Source organism: Strix uralensis, chromosome Z (genome assembly GCF_047716275.1).
Source record: "Strix uralensis isolate ZFMK-TIS-50842 chromosome Z, bStrUra1, whole genome shotgun sequence".
Taxonomy (NCBI): domain Eukaryota; kingdom Metazoa; phylum Chordata; class Aves; order Strigiformes; family Strigidae; genus Strix; species Strix uralensis.
In genome coordinates, this window is record NC_134012.1 from 92,481,067 (window position 1) to 92,504,646 (window position 23,580).

The 23,580-nt window shown below is 44.3% G+C and overlaps 1 protein-coding gene across 4 annotated transcripts in view; it reads left to right on the forward strand.

Moving 5' to 3' along the window:
* The window catches only part of FAM219A (family with sequence similarity 219 member A), a 106,229-nt gene that overhangs the window by 38,375 nt on the left and 44,274 nt on the right, over window positions 1-23,580 (forward strand). For all 4 annotated transcript variants that reach the window (XM_074857255.1, XM_074857254.1, XM_074857253.1 and 1 more), the window contains one exon: window positions 21,694-21,793. In XM_074857255.1, coding sequence (XP_074713356.1) covers window positions 21,694-21,793 — 100 coding nt within the window. The remainder of the gene's footprint in view (window positions 1-21,693; window positions 21,794-23,580) is intronic.

A 23,580-nucleotide genomic window follows, 5' to 3' on the forward strand; every position in this document is an offset into this window, starting at 1 on the left:
GTGTAATTAAGATGCCACACGTTGTCTCTTTGTGTATGGGTCACTGACAGCACCTCAGGATTATCGTGGCTATGATGGCAGGAAGCAACTACCTCCGTAATTTGCTTGATGTAAAAGCTGGACCTGAGACCTAGCAGCTCAAACTGGAGTTCAGCCATACAGATGGTTTGGGAAACTTCAAAAGCAGTCACAAATTCCCTGAACCCTGCCCCACTATAGCTCGGGGACTAGTTATATCTGAAAAGCCCTTGGAGCAGTTGGAGTAAATGGCCCTAAACTGTACTGTTTGTGCAATTTAATATCCATTTCTGCTCAAAGCAATTCTGCAGGGATTTTACATAGTGTAAGAGCAGAATAATTTAATTTTGCTATGTTAAAGTCTATTAGCTCTCCTGCAAACAGGAAATAGTTCACAGCTTCTTGATAGCTCTTGAAATGACTGAGGTGGGAAATTCGAGTGAATTACTTTTCCCTATGTAAGCACAGGTGTGTACTCAGTGTTGACTATTGCTCTGCTTCAGATGTTTGCAAATACTGCAGAAGTGGAAGCATAAAAAACCAGATAGAGACAGGGTAGTTGTATATCAGCTATCCTTTGATTAAACATAACGCAGTCTTAGTGTCATTCTTCGCATATATTTATCCTACTGGGTGTGCAAGCTGGATGAAACACAGATTACAATTAAATTGCTGATCTCTGGCATAGATGAACCACTTGAGCTGTTTTGACTGTTTTCTGACAGTGACCCTATTTCTGTTTCTGTGCCCCAATTCTGTTGGGCTCAGGCCACCTCTGTGTGCTGTCTCAGGATCACCCCACATCACACCCTTCAGTTAAAAGCTATGGTTCTGCAGGCACTTTACACAAGCTCTTGTGGTGATGCCCAGTTTCCAGAGATGATAAATGGTCCCATAACTTAGATTGAAAATACTGCTTTGGAGGTAAAGTAGGTACAAAATGGATTTTTACTTCAATGATTGCAGAGACAGAGAAGAGTTTAAATGGAAATGTAACCAGTTTAAAGTAAATTGAAAGCCTCCCAAGTTTTGTCAGGTTAGAGCACAGGTTACAGGTAGGGTAGAGGCTGGCTGCTTCACAGGAAGTGAGATGTCTCACCTAGGAATTATTATCTTGACAGAAGACCCTCTTTAAGACTAATGGGCTCCCATTAGTGAGTGAAAATAAAAGGTCTGGGAATAAGGAGAGGAAGATGGTAAGAGCGAAAGAAGGTATGCGAAAGAGCAGTGAAGAGCAAGCAAACCTAAAATCGTGTCCTGAGATAGCTGCACTTAGCTTCCAGGCTAATCGTTATGATTTGCGTCGTTGGTACATTATGTGATTATACATCATAATGGGCCGGGACTCTGCTGCCTCTTTTGAAGGTCATTAAAACGCACTTAGGTATCTTGTGTTTGTACAACACTAGCGTCATTAGATAGATCTGTATGCAGCAAAGGATGTTGAAGATATGCCCAGGGGTTAGGCTATATGTAGATGAGCTTTTTAAAACGCGAATTTCATCTAAAGCATCAGAAGCTGTCTCTGAGCTGTGATACTGGGGTCAGGGACCTAATAAGACTGCTTTAATATAGCTCTAACATACACATTAGGTAGCGGTTGGAAAGACAGTCAATCTTTCAAGGTTTAAGCAGCGCTTTCTGAAAGTGCCTTCAATTAACAGCTAATGACAACGTTTCTTCAGTGATTCTCTTGTTATCTTGTATAGCCAGATAATGAGAATGATCACCCAGAGAGACTGCAATTTATTTACCATTTTTTATTTCATTGGGAGGCTTCTCGATATTTGAGCCAGTAACATTCCCGGTCTGTGTTCAGCTTCAATCTATCATTGTTCTGAAGATTTACATTTCAGGTAGCTTTTTCCAGCAGCACAGATGTTGCAAATCTTAAATTAATGCACAAAGCTGCTTCTACCCTGCAGAAGATGGAACTAATAGGTAAGGAAAACAGTATCTCTTTCCCATGCCTGTCTTCTTAATGATAATGGAATTTAAAAGATCTACAAAGGGCTATTTCAGATAAATATCTTATGTCCATGGTATTTGAAAAGAGAATAATGAGCTGAAAGTGTTTCTGTGCCCACCTGCAGTGTTAATTGAAAGCTATGAAGACACAGAGGTAGAATCAGGCTCAAGGGACCTTTCTTACATAAACTTTATGTGAACCATCTCTCCTGTATCTGAATGTATTGTGTAAGCCATCCTCATTAAGCTGAAAGGCTTCAGTGGTAATAAGAGGTCTTCTAATGCTTCCACTTGTATTAATTCTGTAGGCAACCTACAAACCAAATTGAAACCCTTGCTGAAAATACTGTTCTTAGTTTTGTTGACTCTTCTCTGGTCTCCACTTTTCTATAGACACCTTGCACAGCAGATGAAACAGACACAAACATGGACCTAGCCTCCAAACTTACAACTGAGAAGGTGCCTTAGGAGGAAAGTTGTGCATTTTTTACTTACTTTTTAAGATCATGTGTTTTTCTTCACCTTTTTAGTTGCAAGCTCCTTATATGACTGAGACTTGCATGGAGAAGAAATTGTCAGATGTGACAGATTGGTGGAGAGGCAACTCTTTACACTGATCACAGATGTGTGACATAAATGAAACACTGAGGAGTTCTGTCTGGATTACAGTAGTTTGGATGATAATGAGAAAGAGTAAGTTCCTGAGAAAATTAACTGAGCAAAGAGCATGAAACCATTCACAAGGCAATTCTGGAAATACATTTTGCTGGAAAAGGAAGATGATAGAATGAAGAAGTAAGCCTGTATACTGAGACCAACCTTTAAAATGTCTGGGGAACAGCCTGGCCTGTGAGACTTGTGATTTGTTTATGTAATTTTCTGCTTAATATCAAATGCTTGCAGGAAGGGACCACTTTTCAGGACTGTAATATATTCCTGGAACTGCAGCTCCTGACCACTTTTTTTCCCCTGAAGTGTAGTTTGAAGTGTAATATTGGTACTTATTGCTTGCTGGTGCATGCTATCAAATGTATTCAGTAGAAACATGTTTATGAAGATGCTCTTGTCGCAGGGGACAGAACCCTGGAGGAGGGCCCTTCTCTCCTGCTCCTGTGTTGAGCAGCTTCACTTCTCAGTGTCTCAGTTTTCCCAAATATAAAATAGGGGATAATGGTCCAGACCTCTATTGCAAAAACACTTTGAAAGATGAAAAGGAGGGTAGAAAAGCTGAGACACTGGGAAAATAACATCACTGCAGGGAACACGAACAAAGCCATCTGTGCAGTGTGGTGACAGAGACAAAAAGGTAAACAAAAGTTCAGGGAGATTAAAATACAGACAAAAAACTATGCAGCCATTCTACATCAGGAGGTAGAAGAAAGAGGTAAGAGGTTAGTAGATACCTGAACTCCTACTCCAAAACACAAGATATTAAGAACTTTGTGGGACTGAAAGACACTGATCCCAAAGCTGAGTCAGTGGGGTAAGGGAAAGAGGCAGGGGTGTGAATCCATTCCTACATCTTATGGACCCACTGGTACAAGATACCGGTTAATGGATAAAGAGGATGCAGAGATCTACACCAAAGTAAAAATAAACAGTATGAGAAGGAATAGACATTCTTTTTTCAGTACCTCTAGCAGCCCTTTAGTTACTAGGGTTTGAAAGGGAACTTTCCCAAGTGCCAGGTCATCCCAAAAGAGTTTTCTTACCCCATTTGTGGTAAATGGGCACAGGCCTTTGGAAAGATTGAGGTAAAGATTGGTGCTCCTGCTCTGATTTGTTATAATACTTCTCTTGCTCTTACTTCACTGAACACTCCCACTCTCCCAGCTCTCGGTGGAGAACGGCTGTACAGGCAGCAGGGTGATGCTGGCAAGGAAACTGGCGGGGTTGCAAATAGTGTTGCAAGACACGCCAGTGCGTCACAGGGAAGGATAGGTCTACTGTGTGCAGAAAGACATGGCCAAGCTATGCAGATACAAGATGAAAAGAGGCATAAAAACAAAATTCCCCTGATGGCTAGTCACTTTGTGGGCTGCTCCATGGCGTTTGGCAAGACAGATAATGTCAGAGCACTTCACAAAGTCCTTGTTCATCTCTGCAGCCCTACTGCTAGGTGAGGGGGTAAATTAGAAAGCCTTAGCAGATCGTCCTTTCAAAATACATTCCCTCTTTCTCATGATCTTGTGGCTGGACAGATAAGGGCTTCAGACAGAGATGGATTTAGTCCAGAAGATTATTTGGGGTTTTCAGTGCAACATATCTACTGCCTGATGATTTTTCCGCCCTCCTGATTCATATCTTTTCACCTACTCAAAGTGCAGCTTCTGCTCACTTTGCTAGCATTTGTAAACACTCAGCATATCACACTGCAGGGCTGTGATCCAGGAGCCCAGCAGAGGAAGGAGACCTTATTACTGACCCTTTGTGGGAAATCTGGTTTTAGAGACTTGACATATTTCATGTAAGAGCATAAAGGTCCCAGTTCTCTAGGACAGCTCCATGTTGTATAACCACAAGATCATCTTTCCTCCTGTGTGCTCTGCTCCCCTGTTCCCTACATCACTTGCAACTTCTGCAAGAAATCACATATTTGGGCTTCTGTTTCTTCCTTGTGTAACCCTGATTCATCTCCAGTGTAGGTCCATGATAGCTCCTGAATTACTGAGGGAAAAGGTTTACATAAGCCTGTCATTAAAGACTGTTTTGTAGCACATAGTTTGCAAGGGCTAAAATTATGCTGCAGTGGCTGTATTTGAGAGCTTGGCAAACCAGCCCTGCTGTTTTTTTCTAATGTCAGTTTCCCTGCAGTTTCAATAGAGGAAAATGGACTATAAGGAAACCCCAGCGTGGCCTGGCACAGCAGCACCAGCATGGCTCTGGGCTGTCTGAGCACATTGTTCCGTGACATGAGCCTTAGCTGAGTTCAGGCCACAGAGCCAGCTAGGTTCCTAAATACCTTCATTGCAAGAAGACTTCTGGAGCTTCACTCAAAGGTAGTCTGGGACCAGCTGGGGAGGTAACAGCAGTGGTTGGTTGTCCTTCATGTGCGCAAGCCCTGGCAGAGCACAGAGGTGCATCACGACACAGATGTCCGACAGCTATGTCCTCTATAGTGCTTTTAACCCTGACCACCTTTCACTGTCCCTGTCCTGTCTCTTTCTGGTCTTCTAGGAACATCATTCAGCCATTCCCATTTTCCCTCCTGCCTACCTATCCAGTCTGTTTCCCCCAACCCCTTCTCCAGCCAGTTCTAGTCCTCCTGGCAGACCCTCCCTTCCCTCTCTGCTCATCCCCTGCCAGTCCTCTGCCCTCATCAGCCCCAGCCTTGGACTGCAGATGCTGAGAGGGATAACACTCAGAGGGGAGAGCTCAGGATATCAAAATGTGTTCCCAGCACCCCACCCCAACAAAAAAAAAAGTTATATATATATATATATACATAAATCATATATAAATATATATGTATTTCAAATCAGGCTCAGAGAAATGCCCAGAGTGCAAAATTTCGCCCCAAAGAGTAGACATTTGGCAAATGAAAAAAACTGTCAAAATGTAAAGATTATGGCAGTCACACTCGGAGAGCATAGCAGGCAAAACCCTCCATGGCTCACAGCAGTCTGCCTTCCAGCAAGGCCTTGGGGAGCCCCAGGGCAGGGCTTTGCGGCTGGTGGGCGTCTCCACAGCAGAAGGAGCAGCAGCCTGGAGGGAGCTGAATAAAGAGCGAGAGCTGGCGTGCATGTGCCTGAGCCTGTCCCAGAGAGCATTGATGCTGCCTGCAGTCAGGTTACTCTTTCATCTCCCTTCCCAGCTCAACCAGGGATCTGGTTTGGCTTTTTGTGCGTGCAGTGAACTCTCTCAACCTCTTATTCCCACCTTGTGCGGTCCTTCCTCCCATGCTCCACGATCTGCTCTGGCTCCTCGAAGGGGGCCGGGAACAGATGGCTTGGTTTTGGCTGATAAAGGGGCTTCCTTCAAAGGAGAAGGCGGAAGCCGTCTGGCCTGATATCTCTTTCTGGTGCTGTCAACGGGAGGCCGAGGTGACAAGCTGGAGCCTGATGGAGACCAGCTCCACTGCAGGGAGCATGGAGGGGGAACAAATTCTCCTTTAAAAACATGCTCATTGTGCTGCTAAATGATGTCTGCTTGCCTTTATTTCGGACAGCTCCTGCCAAGCTCAGTTTACCTCAATATTTAAGGTATGCTGTGGTCTTTGCTCAGCCCTCTGTGCTACATGAAAGATAACAGTGCTAAATATCTTCAGATGCTCTCAAGGGACAGCTAGGAATGTGGCTGGCATTTTGTGTGTCCCTGACTTTTAAGCTCAACATGGTAAAAAACACTAACCAGGCTTGTCGTTTCCCTTCCACAGCATCTGGCAGCATTGGAGCTGTCAGACACCTTGCTGAGCCCAGCCCCCACGGGCGATGTGGGGCTGGCAGCCTCTCCAAGACCTTTGCAGTGCATAAACTGCAACCCTGCAATAACCGATGGAATTGGGAGCAAGCTTAGCGAGTAGGGGAGACAATAAAAGCTGCCACTGCTGGGAATAAGAATAGGTTTTTTCTTCAGGGGCCTCAATTTTCCACTTTTTTTTCAGAATTGGGAGGGGAAGAAGCATCTCTGCCCTTTGGAGACAATAATTTATAAGCCACGTTTATAAAAATCAGCTATTTCCCTTTAAGTCGGCTTTGTGCCTTCGTCTCGTCTTCCCTGATTAGTCACATAATGAGGATATTTCTAATACAAATGCGTCAGGGGAGAAGGGAGCCAAACAGCTCTTTATCAGAGGAGAATCTATATCCCCCCGGATGCTAATTAGTCACGGAGACGGAGGCGGTGGGGGTGGGGGTGAGGCGAGCTCTTATTTTAGAAACCAAAATGATTTGTGCCCTCACAATTTCTCGCATAGGGCTGGAAAGCCGTGCCAAGGTAGAGAGCGACTTGAGATCTCCCTCGGCTTTCACATCCCCACCCCTCAGACATGTTTGCTGGGGTTATTTCTGTCACAAGCTTGGCTAAACAGAAACTCTCTCCTTATAAATATGGAAATCTGATGATTGAGCTCCCCATCTCTTGGGACAAGTTGAAAGCGTTGTGCTAAAGAGAAAAGGGCTGCTGAGCACTCATCTTGGTGGCTTTGTTTTCTCTACTAGTGGAGAGAAACCAGTAAAGTTTTAAATGCTGGGATTCACCTTTGCAGGATGAGCAAGTGACCTCTCAGGCCGTGCTCACAGCAGAGAGCTGAAGACTTTGAACTGGGGGCCACACTGAGCATGATGAGTGAGGACAAGAGCAGTCCTGCCTGTCCAATGCTGCCCTCTCAAAGCTGTTAGTGTTACCCACCAAGATCCTGACTGAACCCATCAGCCTGGGTTGTGGGGTCAGGAGGCAGCACTGAGTGGGTACAAAAGCATGGGCTATGGCACAGTCCCTTACTCTGTCCAGGTTAAGCTGGTGTCCACCGCTGAGACCCTCACCTGTCTGCAGTGTGACAGATATGCTTGGTGCGTGAGCCTTGGGCAGCTGCTCATCTTTTGGGTTGTGTTGGAGGAGCCTATGTTTTTAGATTGGTTAAAGACCTTTGAATGCCATCCATTATTATTCCTGAGAAATCTCTTGAAGCCTTCATCCCAGAGTGGTGGGCCCCCACAGTGCTTTTTCAGGGCTTTGTTTGAATCCCTCTTACAGCCTGTCTCATTTCCTTGGTTTTCTCAGCATCCTTCCATCCTGCGGCCAGAGGTAGCTTTGATCTTGGACAAATGCATAGGTATTTGCTCTTCCCTCAACAGTCCTGACTGAATTTGCTGTGCAGCATTCCCAGATCTTCAGCTTCCCTAGAAAGTGGTGATGACTTTAACTCTTTCCTGAGACAGTTTTGGCTGAGTATCTGAAGGGAAATGCCATGATTCCTGGCTGAAAGCACTTACAAGTTCCATCCATGCCCTTGATTGTGAGTGCGGGCTGCGTAAAGTGCAGGCGCACAAACTTAGCTTGTATAGACAGCAAACAACCTGCCCAGGCTGCCTGGGGTTGATGGTAATAGATCCAGCAAACAAGAAATAGGTGTGTGATGGAGAGGGCATCCTCTGGTTTCAGCAGGAATCCAAAGGCTGAAAAAAAGTTCTGCAGTCTGCACACATCTCATTTTCATTCCAGAAACGTCTGACATCAAGCTGATACTTGGCAGGTGGCATTGTCCATTGTGTGGGTCTTGTCGTTGACTTGAGACCTCAGTCAGAGAGCCTGCAGAGCCAGACACCCCTGTCCTCTGGGAAAAAGAGGATTTACTAGGCAGGAAAAAGTCAGGATGAAAAATGATTGTTGGAGGAGTGAACGGGAGAAGCAATCAAACAGCTCAGAAAAGGATCTGAGGGATTGAATTAAAGGTGCCAGTGGTACTCCAGGAGCAAAAAACAAGACCTCATTCATCTTACACATATAGGAGTTGAACATGTAAAAATCAGCCGTCTTTCTTAAAAAAAGGGTCCTAACTGTTAACTGGGAAAAGAACGAGTGGCCCCAGAGGTATGCTAGTAATAGCTGTGACATTGAACCACTGATTGGAGCCCTTGGTTTGTTGAAAGGTATGGGTGTGGAGCCGTCCCAGCTTTTCCTACTATTGTTCTTACAGTCAGAGGCTTTTAAAGCTTAGTGACATCGTATTTGACGTGCTGGATCCAGTCCATGGTCTATGAAAGCAATTATCCGATCTCCAGGACATTGAAGGGAACTTACATCACTGGAACAGGACTCTCCTACTGTCGCTTGTATTGTGCCAGGACATTTTTGTCAGAATATATAATTTCTGCAATATCTGCCAGAACCAGCCAACACTTTTAGTGTTTCCTTCAGGCAAACTTTGATCTTGTCTTTCACGTACAGCTGGAACAGCCTAGCTGCATGTGGCGAGGATCTGTAAACCATTGTGTATATGCCCACAGCCATGACGTTTCAGCAGTGATAGCACCACTTGTCTTTCCCAGCCAGTCTCTTCGGATCTTGGAGTTGTCCATGGGAAGGAAGCACAGTTCCTCTCCACCACGTGGTAGAGTCTTTGGTCGTCTTCATTTCAGGTGAAAAACTCAACTGTCTCTTTGAAAATAGACTTTTCCTCTTGGTGAGGCTCCTTTAAAGCCTTCAAGGAGTAAAGATGGGACACACCTTTGAAAGGAGCTCCAGACACTAACCAAGTGCATGAGTTCAGTCACTACAAGATCCTGCTGTGGTCCCTTATGGGCCACGCTATGGCTGTGTAGAGCACTGCAATTTTCTGTAGGATTTGACTACAGCATGTAGTCAGCCTGGGCTCCTGTTCCTACCTCCATCCTCCAAATGTACCATGACCTTGGCTCTGACACGTTTCTCAGTGTTTAATCATTTTGAGAGTATCCTCACTCATGAGTCGAGGTTTAAAGAGCAGTTGTAAAGTTGTTTGGGGGTTCTTGAGATCCTGGGTGATGCCAGTTGCTAAACTGACTCTTACAATACCTACCAAGGAATTTGTGATGGTTTTTTTCCTTAAATACTCATATGTCTCATGTTGCACCTCAGAGATGTAGCTGTATAATCAGAAGTACAAAAGGAAAGGTGTAATGTCTCATGTATATATCCTTTATAAGGAATGAAATGTTTTGGTATTGAAGCATCCTGAAAACATACCTCGGTTAATAGCTGGTTTTAAACAGTTATTGCATGCCATCCGCTTGGCAAATGCTATGGTGTGCAAGTGCACACTTGCAGTTTGGCATTTGTCTAATTTGCAATGTTAATGATCCAATTTAAGTCATGTAAAGTTAGCAGAAGATACCAAACTTACAAATGCATGTGATAATAGTCATGGCTTATTTGCGTGAGAAGAGCCTGCAGGGAAATGCTGTGTTAAATATACCCGATCATGATTGAAAGGAAAGGAAGGACCGGGGGCCGCTTGTGCTGCTGATTTCTTGGAGGGAAATCTAACAGAAATCATGTAATTACTCCCATTTTTCTTCCTTGTCCCTCAGTTGCTTTCCCAAAGTATTTGGTCTACTTACTGTATTGGTGCTTCCTCTGTTACCATAGACTCCCAGGATTAGTCATACATCATCATCTAAAAAAAGAGACTTTCTTCCCTGTGCTGCAAATGTCATTTTTGATTAGGAAAACAGACCTCTGAAACATCTTGTTCCCTTTCCACAGCTTACGCCTTTCTGTTTGCTGCATTTTGTTCAGCTTGAACGTAGCAGTCGGGCAGACCCTTTGTGGCGGGGCTCCGAGGGAGCATTTCAGCACAAGCACTGCGGCACACACAGGCAAACTGGCACTTCTCTTCTACCCCCATCTGGAACAAAGCAAAGATCCAAACTCCTTGTTACCTGCCAGTGAGTTGAGCTACCCCAACTGCAGGTGTACGCAGTAAAAAGTAATTTCAGTGATGTTCTGGTTCAATTTAATTAATATGACTTGAGGTTTTAATCATGCAGGCTTAACACTGCTGGCTTTCCAACTGCTGAAAAAATGGCTTCAAATACCAAATTGTCTTACAATTATAAATAAATCAGGTTCAAGATCTGAATCTTATAGTGGATATTGCAGGCCTAATTTGTTACTGTTAAATAAGATCTGTTCAGCAGTTGCTCAGAAAAGAAAAACAGCAATGTTGTAATTGGTACATTGGCAGAGTCAGTAGAAAGTCAATAAACAGTTGTTGTTTATTGCTTTGTTGAAACTGAGTCAGTAGCTATCAGAATGTATTTCAGTACATCAGTCGCTGTGTCACCCACATGCCATTTATTTTCACTTTGGTACGGGGTGATGATGCTGAGATGAGCGGTTAGTGCTCTGGATCCAGCAGCATGCACATGTTGATGAAAAGTGACAACCATGTCTTCCTGGGAGCTCTCTGGTCTGGTCACTGTGTGATTCCTGGAGTTCCTTCAACGTGTGAGAGTTAGAAAAAAGATGGTTTTCTTCAGCTTACCCAGAGAGAAGGTGAAGGCCAGCCATGGTCCTTGGCAGTGGGTGGGGGAGTTTGGAGAACCTCTAATTCCTGGGATAAACTGGTGTTCTGCCTAAATCAGTCTGGTTCAGAAGCAAGCTCCTCTCTTAAGAAGGAGGAGGAAAGGAACCTGAAAAGATCAGGGATCTTATCAGCTTGCACCAAATCTGGATCAGGCTGCCCCAAAACCAGCTCAGGTCTGTTAACCACCTGTGTGACAAATCGTTTTCTAACCCGGGCTTGCAACAGCAATTCCACAACTTCATCAGGCAACTGTACAGCTCCTTAACCTTACCTCTACAGTTTTCTCTGATATTTCCTAGTAACTCTGTTGCAATTTAAGCTAGTTGTTTCTTATTCTGGTGATCAGAAACAAGGAAAAAAAATTTTTCTCCCTTTTCCTCTTTGACAGCCCTTCCTGTATCTGAAGACAGCTATTGTATCCCTTCTTAGTCTTCACCTTTCTTTTCTGGACAACCCCATTCTTCCAGTGTTCCTGGATAGTTGTAGGTTTTATCTATAGGACTGCTGAGAGGATTACCTCTTCCTTGAAATAATGGGCTTCAAAACTGTACGTTTAAGCTGAAGCCTGAGGGATGTGGAGGAGAGCATGAGAGACTCTTTTGTGGTTTTGAGGTTTGCAGGTTCCATTCCTGCCATACATCCCCCTGTGACACTTTCCTTTCTCTTGCTGAACATGCCATTACTGACCACTGTTTAATTTATGGTGGGTTTGGCTTGATCCACTATAAATCTGACAGCCTTTGAGCCTCTCCTTTTATGCTGTTTCTTACATAGACAGACTATGTGCACCTTGGTTCCCAGTGGTTGTCACATCCCACTCAGATGAGGGAGGCAAGTGACTTAGATGCCTAAATCCCCAATGGAGTGAACAATGGTGAGACAAGTCTCAAAGTCCAGACATTTATTAACTTCCCACAATGTACTAACTGGATACACGATAATTGACTAAGTGTATTATGAGTTATGGCAAGCGATATAGAATGTCTTGCATTACTTGATGGTAGTGAAGGAAAAGGGGAAAAAGGAAAGGAGGGAGATAGAATAGAGAAATAGACATCACCAGTCCAGATTCCTGTGTTGGTCCTGTCTGAGTTCATCAGGGCCGCATCGGTCTTCTTCAGTTCTTCAGTTGACTTTCCTTGGGTCTATCCCCCAGGTCAACCCACTTACCTACGTATCCCATGTATGGGGAGGGGTAAGGTGCTTCATGGGATGATGTAATTAGCATGATCTTGTTAATCTTTATTAACATATTCAGGGGTGTCAACTTTAATATTCATTTTGTGGGTAATAAAGCAAAGGTCATGCACTGGACAGATGGTCCTTGAAACTTGACCAGATGCACCAGAGCAGAGCTGTCCTGTCTCCTCAGGGCTCCCTCCTCCAGCCCATCCTGTGCTATCCAGGCAGCCTTATCAGCTCCAAACTCCACACGATCCACCCCGTGACTATAGTTTCATTACTTGCGAGTGTTTGAGACATTCCTCAGCTCAGAGAGCCTCCACTGCCCCCCATCCCTTATCTCTCTCAGGCTGTTTTTCTCACAAGCCTGTTTCTCTCAGGCCCTGTTTTTAGGGCGTTACAAGTCATCTTTCACACCCCACCCCGTGGCTCCAACACTCCAAGTACTTCTTCTTTGACCGTTCTGATCTGTACACAGCGAATAGGTACAGAGGGAAGAGCAGACAGAAGGCAAGAGAACATATATCTAACTCCTGCAAGGCCTTTCATTAAATTCACATAATATCATAGGACTGATATTTACGAGCCATCTTCCCCAGCCCGTGAGTCCTCAGGATTTTAATAGTGATGTGACCCATGACCTGGGGGATCTCTGCAGCATCACCTGGGCAGAGGCACACAGGCAGGGTCACAGGCACTGCATAACTCAGTCCTTGCTAGTCAGGAAAAAGAGAAGAAAGATCTCAGGCCTGCTGCTTTTTGCCTGTCTTTGATCTTTCCCATAGCAGGGCAAGAATCTCAAGGATGTTCAGTAAGGTCCCTCCATGTTTCTCACAGGCTAAACAATAATTAGTGTGATACATGTGTTTTCTGGCACCCCAGCTGCAAGTCTCTTGAGCATGTTTACAATCCTCCTGCCAATCTTCCATTCTATTCCCAAATTTCACCCTCTCACTCAAGCAACTACTTCTGCTGGGACTGATAAAGCTGGAGGTGTGTTCATTTGGGCTTGTGGAGTGTAGCACAGAGCAATGTACAGAGGCACACAATAAACACAAAGAATAAAGAAAGGAAAAGAACGAAACATGAGAAAGAATAAATATATCTCTAAAATAACATTTTTGGATCCCATTCATCTCATCAGTGATTAAACAACTCAAGTCAGCCAGGCACTGTCAGTAGATTGTTTCACTTGGTGCATTAAGTCCTGAGGATGTTGAATGTTGTTCTCTACGGTGGCTGATCCACTAGTGATGTTGAAGCAACACATTGTCTTCAAAATTGAGGCAGTGTTTATGTTGTGGAAGGAGGAAATAGTCCACCGTCAATCAATATTGTGATGTTCATTGGCATGCAGCCATTACCTACTCAGGAAAAATAGCAATGAGAGACATTAATATCAAAATCACTTAGTATAGTATAATTTTGTAACACAGCTAACTGAGGTTAGCACGCCAATGAAACAAGTTGTCAAAAGATCTGTAGTTGTTAGTCTTCCCTTAGTAGAAAAGGCAGATGAGTCAGTTACAGTAAAGGCCAACCAAATCCAGGCACGTACATGCTGATCTTGAAGAAATGTGTCCAGGTTATGTGCTTGTAGTATCAATATAGTATTATATTTTGAAGATCCATTTTCAGATCATTTTTCATCATCCTCCAAAAAATACTGTGGCCACCACTGATCACAATATCGCTTAAGTTCAGTTCTAATCAGAGGATCACCTCCAAATTTATTTCAATTTTTCAGGATGCATCCTAGAGGAGAGCAGAAGGATGTCTCCTGGGAAGTAGTAGCGCCCATTTCATTACCAAAAAAGAATTTACCAAATGCCACTTACTTCTCAGCTTACACCCCCCTCTTCCTCATACTTTAAAAATACCCCTTTTTAGTGGCATTGCACTGTTGTGTCACTGGCCACCCAACTGTGGGAGAGGAGCTGATGGAGTCCCCAATCAACAGGTCCGTGCACACTGGAATCCAGTCAGGCCGCTTCTCCCTGTTGGTACGGCAAGATGATCCGGGCAAGGCTGTCGGCTCAGTCCCATCTGGGTCGCCAAAACTGTCCCTCAAACAGGGTTCACTACCTGGTATGCAAAAAGCCAATATACACACACAGCAGAAGTATTTGTTTATTCCATGTCTGCACACAGATGGGTGCTAGGTGGTAATTGCACAAAGCTATCACATTACACAGAGGAACTACAGCCTATTTATCTTGTTAGATGATTAGTAAAAAACTATCTAAATTTACACTCATTGGTCTGTAATTACCATACCATCAGCCTTGCTTGCTATGTCAATTAGCACGCATGCTCCTTACAGGCATGGGGAGGGGCAAGTCTCTGGTCTTGAATTGAGTTGGTGGTCGTGGTCTCACCCCCCCACCCTGCCGCCTTTACTTTGCTTCTCACATCCAGCCTTGGCGACTTCTTGGGCAGGATTATCAGGTTTTTAGTTGCTCTTCAAAGGTATAGTCATAGCAAGGCATGCATTGTTCATGCAAAGTTAGAGAAACTCACTCCCTTATCTCCTGGTTCCTTCTTTTGACTGCAAAAATCTTAAATCAGTAACTGACCCTGTCATTGTTCTATTTACAGGTTCAGAATGAGCAGAGTAGAAAATTTCCTAGAGACATAATTTCATAAAATACAGGAGTATCAACCCCACTCCGCCCCAGATCAATCAAGTCCTTTTCAAAGGCAGTAGGTGTTTGAGGGGCAGTTAGTCAGGTCGGGGTTCCACCCTCCTACTGTCTCCAGAGATCTGCTTAATTCGGAGGGGCACCTTCCTTTTGCCTTTCCACACTGAAATGAACTTTTCTAAAGCCGTAGTAGACATACTGTTCATTAAATCTCGGGGCATCCCCTGTTCGATTTCTTCAGCCCACAATAGGTTTCTCTTTGCCCCTAAGACTTGTGGAGAGGGAGGAGATTGATTTTCCTGCTGTTCCACTCTACATATGGGGCCTAGGTTTACCCATTCCCCCCATAATTTATTAACTCTTGGGCCACCTCCTCCCAGGTCACAGCTCCCCCCTGCTGATTCTGTCTTCCTCCCCATGGGGTTAGTGCATCCTGCAAGCAATCTTGTAGCTGTACTGCATATAATTTCAAAGACTGAGTCAGGCCCCGAATCAGGGGAGTCATTCTATCGGGGTTAACAACTAATAGTGTCAGGGAAGGCTGCTGCAGAACTAAATGTCTGTCATGCATTAATTGGAGACAAGCAGCCTTCTGCAGAGTTTCGGTCAAATGATTTATGGTTGGGGTCTCAATACATACTGGATCCCCCCTTTCCAAGGGGTCCAGACCCCCAGCCCAATAGGCAGCTCATTGACTTAACGACCACAGCTCTCTCTGGTTGTCAGTAATTAAGAAAACCCCTGGCCCCCAGTACCCCTGGGCCTCCTCTTCTGATAACAAGATTCAGTCATCACCAGTCAAAGATACCCTCCATACGTATTCAGTCTCAGTTTCCTGAGCTCGTCTGGTATATTTCTCCTGAATTTTTGCAAGCTCAGTCGCTGGGTATGGTGGTGTTCAAATGGTGACCTGAGGAGCTCCTCCACCCTGGTCATCGGTGGTCTCCATTTTAATTAATGGTCTTAAATTCACCCCCTTGTTTTGGGACTAAAAAATTTCTCGGCTTATCTCTAACTCCTCTGTTGGATACAAGGGTCTAGCCGCCAGTTTTGCCAGACTCACAAATCCCGGTTCACTACCTGGAACAGAACTGAGATCTGTCTGGTTGTGGGTTTATTGTTCATTCTCCTCTAATTCTGACTGTAAGATTTTTTCTCGGTCCAGGGCATCCAACAGAACCATGTGGAGTCGCTGAGTGGTGTTACGCTCAGCAGCTAATTGGCTTTGCAAAATTTCAATTTGCTCCTGCAAGATTTTAGCTTTTTTTTCAGTAACATTACGTTCCTTGGACAATTGATCCTTGAGAGTTTTTACTAGATCTTGCAAGGATTTGATTATCTCCCCTTCTGTCTGCCTGTTCAAGTGTTTTATCTTTTTGTGCTGCTATCAGTGCTGCCCCTAATACAGCACACACTATAGATTTTCCTTTGCCTGGCCACCACCTTTGCTCCTTCACAAGGACAGTGATAAGGCTTGCCACTTATTCTGGATTATGCCAGTTATCATGGGCCCAGACCATTACTGGAGGAGTAAGACAAGCCTTATACTCCTTCAGTTTCTCAAAAATAGAGGAGCAGTCAAGCACCGACATTTCCCGGCCAGTCATGGCTTGGCACTGCTGGAACCTCTCCTGGCTTAGAGCTGAGAGGTCACTTCCCGGTTCTCCCTGTCTGAGTTCATCAGATAGAGAATCGGTATCCCTACAACCCTCTCCCAGCATATAGCTGAGGGGCCACTTCCCGGTGCTCCCTGTCCGAGTTTATTGAGTAGAGAATCGGTATCTCTTAGGACTTTACAACACCGAAGGGGATCCTGCTGACTACGCCAATTTTAATGTCACGTCCTGCTCAGACAAGAGAGACAAGTGACTTAGATTTGTAAATCCGCAACAGAGTGGTCAATGGTGAGACAAGTCTCAAAGTCCAGACCTTTATTAACTTCCCACAATGTGCTAATTGGATACACGATAATTGGCTAAGTATATAATGAGTTACAGCAAGCAATACAGTATGCCTTGTGTTACTTAATGGTAGTGAAGGAAAAAGGGAAAAAGGAAAGGAGGGAGATAGAGAGAATAGAGACATAGAGATCACCGGTCTGGGTTCCTGTGTTGATCCCACCAGCAAGGGTTCAAGAAACACTGAGATCGTGCTTTTACATACCCACCTGTGCACATCAATGTCCCCTCCCCAGAAGCCTGCTGCCTCAGGATAGCCTACTGTGGTACAGCTTGAGGCAGAGTGGATCTGCAAAAGGCATAGGATTTTCTGTTCCCAGGGCAGAGAGACTGAAGGCATAAATACTTACTAGCAGGAGCAATGTTCTAGCCTGAGAGTCTGGCATGACAACATGGGAATGATAGAAACTTCTCAGTGACCTGAATGTGTCCCCTGTATTTGGGATGCATGTGGTTTCTCACTTGCTTTTCTGCTCACTAAGTCAGTCTCTCATGCACGGAACATCTGTCACTTTTTCCAGACTCAGTATTTGATGTGGAAAAGAAGCAAAACACTTGGGCTTGTCCTTTCTTGTTAGCATTTGTTTGCAGCATGTGATCCACATGGGCAGCTTCAGAAAGCAGGAGCCTGCAGAGCTGCAAGCACTCCCTGTAGGCTGTCACACACATGTTGGCACCGAGACTTCCCACATCTTTAAGTTGGACAGAAGACAGCAAGCACATCCCTGGTGGCTACTGGAGGGAGACAAAGGTAACTGGTTGATACTCCTGAGCAGTCAGCTCATATTGATTCAGCTGATGATGATCAGACCAAAGCCTCTGAACTGTGGAGAGAAGCGGTGGGTAAAGCCCTGTATATTGGGTCTTTCCTTGAGATTGGAGGGTAACGGCAGTCATGCCCCTCTGCTTTAATCAAAAGGCAGAGTTGCTTTAATGATCATAGAATTTCCCACAGACAGCAGAGTGGAGAACATTTTCTTAGGGCTGTAAAAATGACTGATTTTTAGGATTGGGAAGGGTGGACAGATAGAGACATCTCAATTTCCAGCTGTATTTTTACGCAGTAGCTGAAAGTCACAGAAACTGTGTGTGCCCATTCCCTCTGATGCGCACTGGGGTCCCAGAGGATTTGCAGGAGGATTTTCCAGAGGAAAGCAGAGGCTTGTTAAGCTTGCAAGGTGTCAGAAGTGTTGACTGTTAAGGAAGGCAAAGGAAGCTGCATTTTCCAAGGTGCTGCAAGGGTGTGTTTGTACCCAGCACCCAACTCCGTTACTCAGGGTATAACTGCACAGTTTGCTGTCTGTTTGGGGCTATTTCCCCCCCTGTAGTCAGTGTGGGTTACTGGGAGAGGTAGACAGTAAGAGTAAAAAGGCTATTGACCTGGTGCATTATGGCAGATGTGTTTCTTGCTAAGTACTGCAGAAAGGAAAGGAGGGATTTTAAAAAGGAGAAAGAATAAAAACCCTGCTGAGCATGCCATCTTCCTTAAACCACTGATTTCTGTTTAAAGTGGTCTCAGCTTCTCTCTGTGCCCCTGCATACCAAGGATTCACAGCACTCCTGCTTCATGAAGGTTCACTGGAACTAATTTCTGATGTTCAGAAATGGCACATGTTACACACACTGTAGGACACAGCTGTACCCAGCAGGAGGGCAGTTTTCAATGTCCATTGTGTCGAGCCTATAGAAAAAAATCAAACTAGTAAGGAACCATCTCACTGTTTGAATGCTGTGGCTGTGCATGCCCAATTAAGCTGTGAGCATGTGGGGAGAAAACTTTGATTAAACTCTGGCCCCAGCCAAACATTTGTGCAGTGGCCTGATTGAATGTATTTTTTCCCTAGGAATGAAGACATAAGGAGGCCTCAGGAACAAAAAATTCCTTAAGTGTATTAAATTCCCATAGCCATTTACAGCCCCTACAGCCACATCTCGACACTTGCCTTTTGATTGTGAGTGTTGTGTTCCCTGCAGCGAGCAGAGAGAAAGGACATCATCTGGCCTGGGACTGGTCACACCGTGTAGCTGAGATTTTGATGTCGGGGTCGGAGCTGAATGCATCGGTTTAGGGAGTCTTGTAAAAAAGCACAAAATCGCCAAGTGAATTCCAATAGCAAAAGCCCACGGTGAGTCTCAGAGTGCTCATAGGCATTCACAAGCAAAAGGCTAATTAGTCAAGTAAACGTTTCTCGTTTCTCGGGGTGGATGAGGTATAGAGAGAGAATGCACCCATTCAATACACACAGAAGCAAAGTGTGTTCGTGCAAAGAGGCAGCTCCAGCCAAGCTGCCGTGGGAATGCTGTCGTTCTTGCAGCCGAGGTTGTTACTATGGAGTCCTGTGCTTTGTTGTAGAACGTATATGAAGTGATGGGTGGGACATATGCCAGTACCTCAGCACTCCTGGGTATCTATATGCCCTGTGGCACTGGGGACACTGTCTCTGACCCAGCTCAGTTTCCTTTTGGATCCATTTTGCTCTCTGGAGGGATTGGGCCTGGCCCATGCACGCAGAGATGGTCACCCAGACTCTGCTGGTGCTTTGTGGTCCCTCTGTGCCGCTTCATCAGGGTGTGTTTGAGACCGATCCCATATTACAAGGATGCTGCAAGAGCTGGTCTTCAGTTGAGATCATAGAATAGGTTCTGGCACAGAAAATAAGGATGGCTATTTCAAGTCCGATTAAAGGTCTCACCTACCCCTGTGTCATGTCCCCAGGAGGACAAGAACAGGGTGAGCCCGCGGTGATGCCTCCCTAGTTCCCTGCTTCCGGCGGTCTGTGCCTAGGGGTTGTATTTGACAGATATTCCTTCCATTCATTTTTCTCACCCTTTCCTGAGCCCCTTTTAGCATCCACAGCAGCACATCATCTGCTGTATGGAGAAGTACGAAGTTGGTTTCCAGCTACTGCATACTACCACTTGATTTCTCATGCTTGTAGAAAGCAAGGGCTAGCTGATCCCTGTCCACCTTCTCACCCTACTCAGGATTATTTAGACTTCTCCCAGAGCCCCGCCTGTTGTCTGTCTCTCATTGGCTGAAGAGTCCTGGTCTATCTAGCTGGCCATCTGATGGAACCTGTCATCTGAGATCTCTTCCTTGTATGACAGTAGCTAGCTACAGCTCATCATTTTAATTTATAAAGTTGGGATTGTTTTTCTTCTGCGTACCATTTCACTTTTAGCTTCATTTAATTTCAACTGCTATATTTTTGCCATTCAACTGCTGTATTTTGTCATTTAATGTAGTTATTAAAGTAGGATTTTTAACCTAAAATGCATGTGATTCATCATTTATGCCTAACTATGTTCTCATGGAGACTGGCTTTTTGTTTTCAACCTGCTCGAAACTTTTTAACCAGTCATTACACTGCTGCATTAGAGGAAAAGTACAGCAGTGACTGCATTAGAGGAAACCAGAAGAAATTGCATGTAGTGCAGCATAATCTGTTTAATGTCATTGAACGCAAGGTCTTGTTAGCACTATCCATTTTAAGTGTTGTCAAAGTCTACTGGATAGTGCAAGGAGCAGAATTTTGATAAAACACTGTAACCCTGCATATCTTTTTTGACCAGTTTCTGTGAAGATAGAGCCTAATTCAAGAATCACATTTTATCTCGTAAGCACAGTGTATTAAAAAGAGCTAATGTGCACTGCAGAGAGAAGGCAGGCACTGTGGAAGAAAGGACAGTGGCTCACCAAGTGAAATTTTTACTGAGAGCAAAGAGCAATGGTACCTTGCTTTGAAACGCAGTGACTCTGCCTTGCATACAGGTGTCAGTGCCACATGGTGAGTTGCATTTTTATAAGAAATTGTGTTCAAAACACAAACCCTAGAAAATGAGAGATGGACAATATCAATTCACCAGTTTGGAATGGTATTTTCTAGTATTTAGTTTCTGATGCTTTGTTCCATTTGTTACAAAGTGATGGTTTCTTCAGATATTGGACCTAATGTTGGGTGTTTCCCTGTGCAGCTCTACCTATCATAAATCCAAATTTACATACACATATAGGTATATGTATATGCATATTCAATTTAATGTCTAGCTTCTAGGTGGGAACAAGTGAACACGTTTGAAAACCAGTTTTAATTTTCACTGTGGTGCTAAGTAGAGATATTTCCAGCAGGTTTGAAGTTTGCTGTGAAAGGACTTTAAATATTTTTAGCAGTGGTGGAACTGCATGAATTGATAGTTTGTCTCTCTCTAAATCCTTTGATGCACTGTACCACGGGGTACAACATTACCTGGATTAGGTTGTCTGCAACTGGGCGTGATGGAGCGAACTCTGTGTTTGGGGAGCTTTGTTTTTCAGGGGGATTTCAGTGACAGGAAAGGTGCTGTGCTGACAGATACTGAAATTAAATCTTTCCAGTTAGCCACAAAATAGGTTCAGTATCGGAAGTACAGGCTTCTTCATTGCTCTCCCAAGAGGAACTCCAGATTGAATTCTCCTACTCATTCAGTCCTCGTTCCTTCTGAGCTGGACTTTCACACAGAGCTGGTCACAAGCTTTTTAGTTTTAATCATGAGGTTGACTGGTCCACTTGAAATTCAACTGAAACTGTAAATGCGTTTCATACAACACCCCAAAGAGTCATCATATGAAAATGGTTTGGGACTAGTGCCAACCCAGGCTGGATTTGAGCTGATGACCCACCGTTCACATTATATTCCCAGTATCATCCATCACATAAGTCTGATGTTGAAATCTGGTGTTTTCAGAGGGACTTTTAACATACTAAATGTGCTTCCAAAGTTCTGTGTTTTGCCCTGGGATTCAGCCGTTCAAAACACCAGCATGTTCTCTACTCTCTCAGTGCAGGTGGGAATGGACTCGCCTAATAGCCAGTTAGAGAAAAGACTGCATAACTTCTAGCTAAACCATTCTGTTTTGTTTCCTTTTCTTTCTTAACAGGATCCAACAGCTGCATCTATTTCGGACAGAGATTGTGATACGAGAGAGGGAGAGACTGTAGCCATGAACTATAAGCCGTCCCCACTTCAGGTGAAATTAGGTGAGTGGTTGCTGCTGGAGGGTGAAAAGGCTGAATCCAAGGTCTGAAATGCAGTGAGGTGCTCATGGGATTGTATGCACATCTTCATGCATGTGGCTGAGAATGCCAGCTCGGCTCAAACAACTCACAGAGTAGTTTTGTCATTGTGGTTCTGCTGCTGAGTGAGCTGACCTACAAACATGTAAGGACCCTGTATCTTGGGCTGTGATAGAGGAAGGAAGCTACGCTTTGAAAGGAAGGCATAGCTTTTTAAACCTACAGATTTTTATCAAGCTAAAATCAAGGTTTGGCCAGATAAAGAATGAAGAAAATATAGAGGGACTGTAAAAAGAAGAGAAGACAGAATAACTGCAAACAAAAGGGAAAGGATTAGAGACTTGAACCACTACCAGGAAAAGATAGAGCTGTGTTACTGTGAGATGGAGGGCTTGTAAGTCTGTAAAGGTTCACATACAAATACTCATGCTATTTCTGAGCAATATTTTTTAAGTTCTGGAAGCAGAATCATCCAGTTAGCACACTACACTGCTTCCTCACAAGGCTGATTCTTACAAGAGGACAGCAATCCACACATGGCTGTGCTGCCTCCAAAACCTGAGCCACTGTTATGCCACACAGCCTCAAGAACCTGATGAAGGACAAGTCAAAGGAACAGTGTGCTTTTTTCTCATAACATGGATAAAAAATGGGAATCTAAGTCTGGAAAATTTCCCAGTAGGAGCAGGAAGCAGTCCCTGGTTGTCCTTCACATCAGAATAAATGACATTGAGAGGATGCTGCTGGAGCTGATCGAGGGTGACTATGCCATGATGGGAAAGGCTCTGAAAGAAGTGGGTGCCCACATGTTCAGTGGAACATAGCTCTGGCCCCTACTGAATGAGTGATAGGGAAGGTAAGCAGACAGCTAAGGTCTGAAGAAGATTTGGGAAGGTTTGGGCATTGGTGTGTGATTATGAAGAGATGTTCTCAATAGATAGGTTTTACCCAAGGACATGCAGTACTACTGCAGACACTAGTGTTGGCCTCATTTATGGGAGGAGCCTTAAAGAAACACCAGGAAGAGGCTGGGGAGCCCTTGTGAAATCTCAGAGCTCTGCCTGAGTATGTGGTAAATTGAACAATCAGACAAATCTGGTCATAGCAGTGCAGAAGGGAATGTCACAGAGTAGACCCATAGATGGCAAAGGAAAATAGAGTAGTTGAATAGGCAAGGTCTCACTGAAAGAGTGACTGGGAAGGAGAAGACAGAAAGTTGGATATGCAAACACAGCAAGATCATGCAGCAAAGTGGAGGACCTTGAGCTACTGATACGGGATGTGAGCAGCTGCATTGGGACAGTAGATCTGTCCTGCAATAGCAGTTGTGAATACTGTAAAACCATGGCTGCTTTTCAGGAAAAGGCAGGGAGAAACAGTATGTGTTAATGACAGCACAACTCAACAGTTTGGTAAAAGATTATCACTGCCAGCATGCCATATGCGACCAGGATCCTTTTTCACTGCCAAGAGAGTTCTATAATGTTATTAGAGAGATAATTACTACTGCAGTAGTTGTTTTGGATAATTTAACATCAGGAATCAGGTTGGAGAGCAATTGATACTATTATTGGTAAGTGTGAGATATTCTTGCATTTCTAGGCAATAAAAATATTCCCCGGAGATTTGCTAACGTGACAGGAAATGGTGCTATTTTAGACTTGGCTTTGGTAAGTCATGAGGATGTTATAGGAAATCTGATCATAGGAAATAGATTTGGATTCAGGGATACCCAGTTCAATTCATGCAAT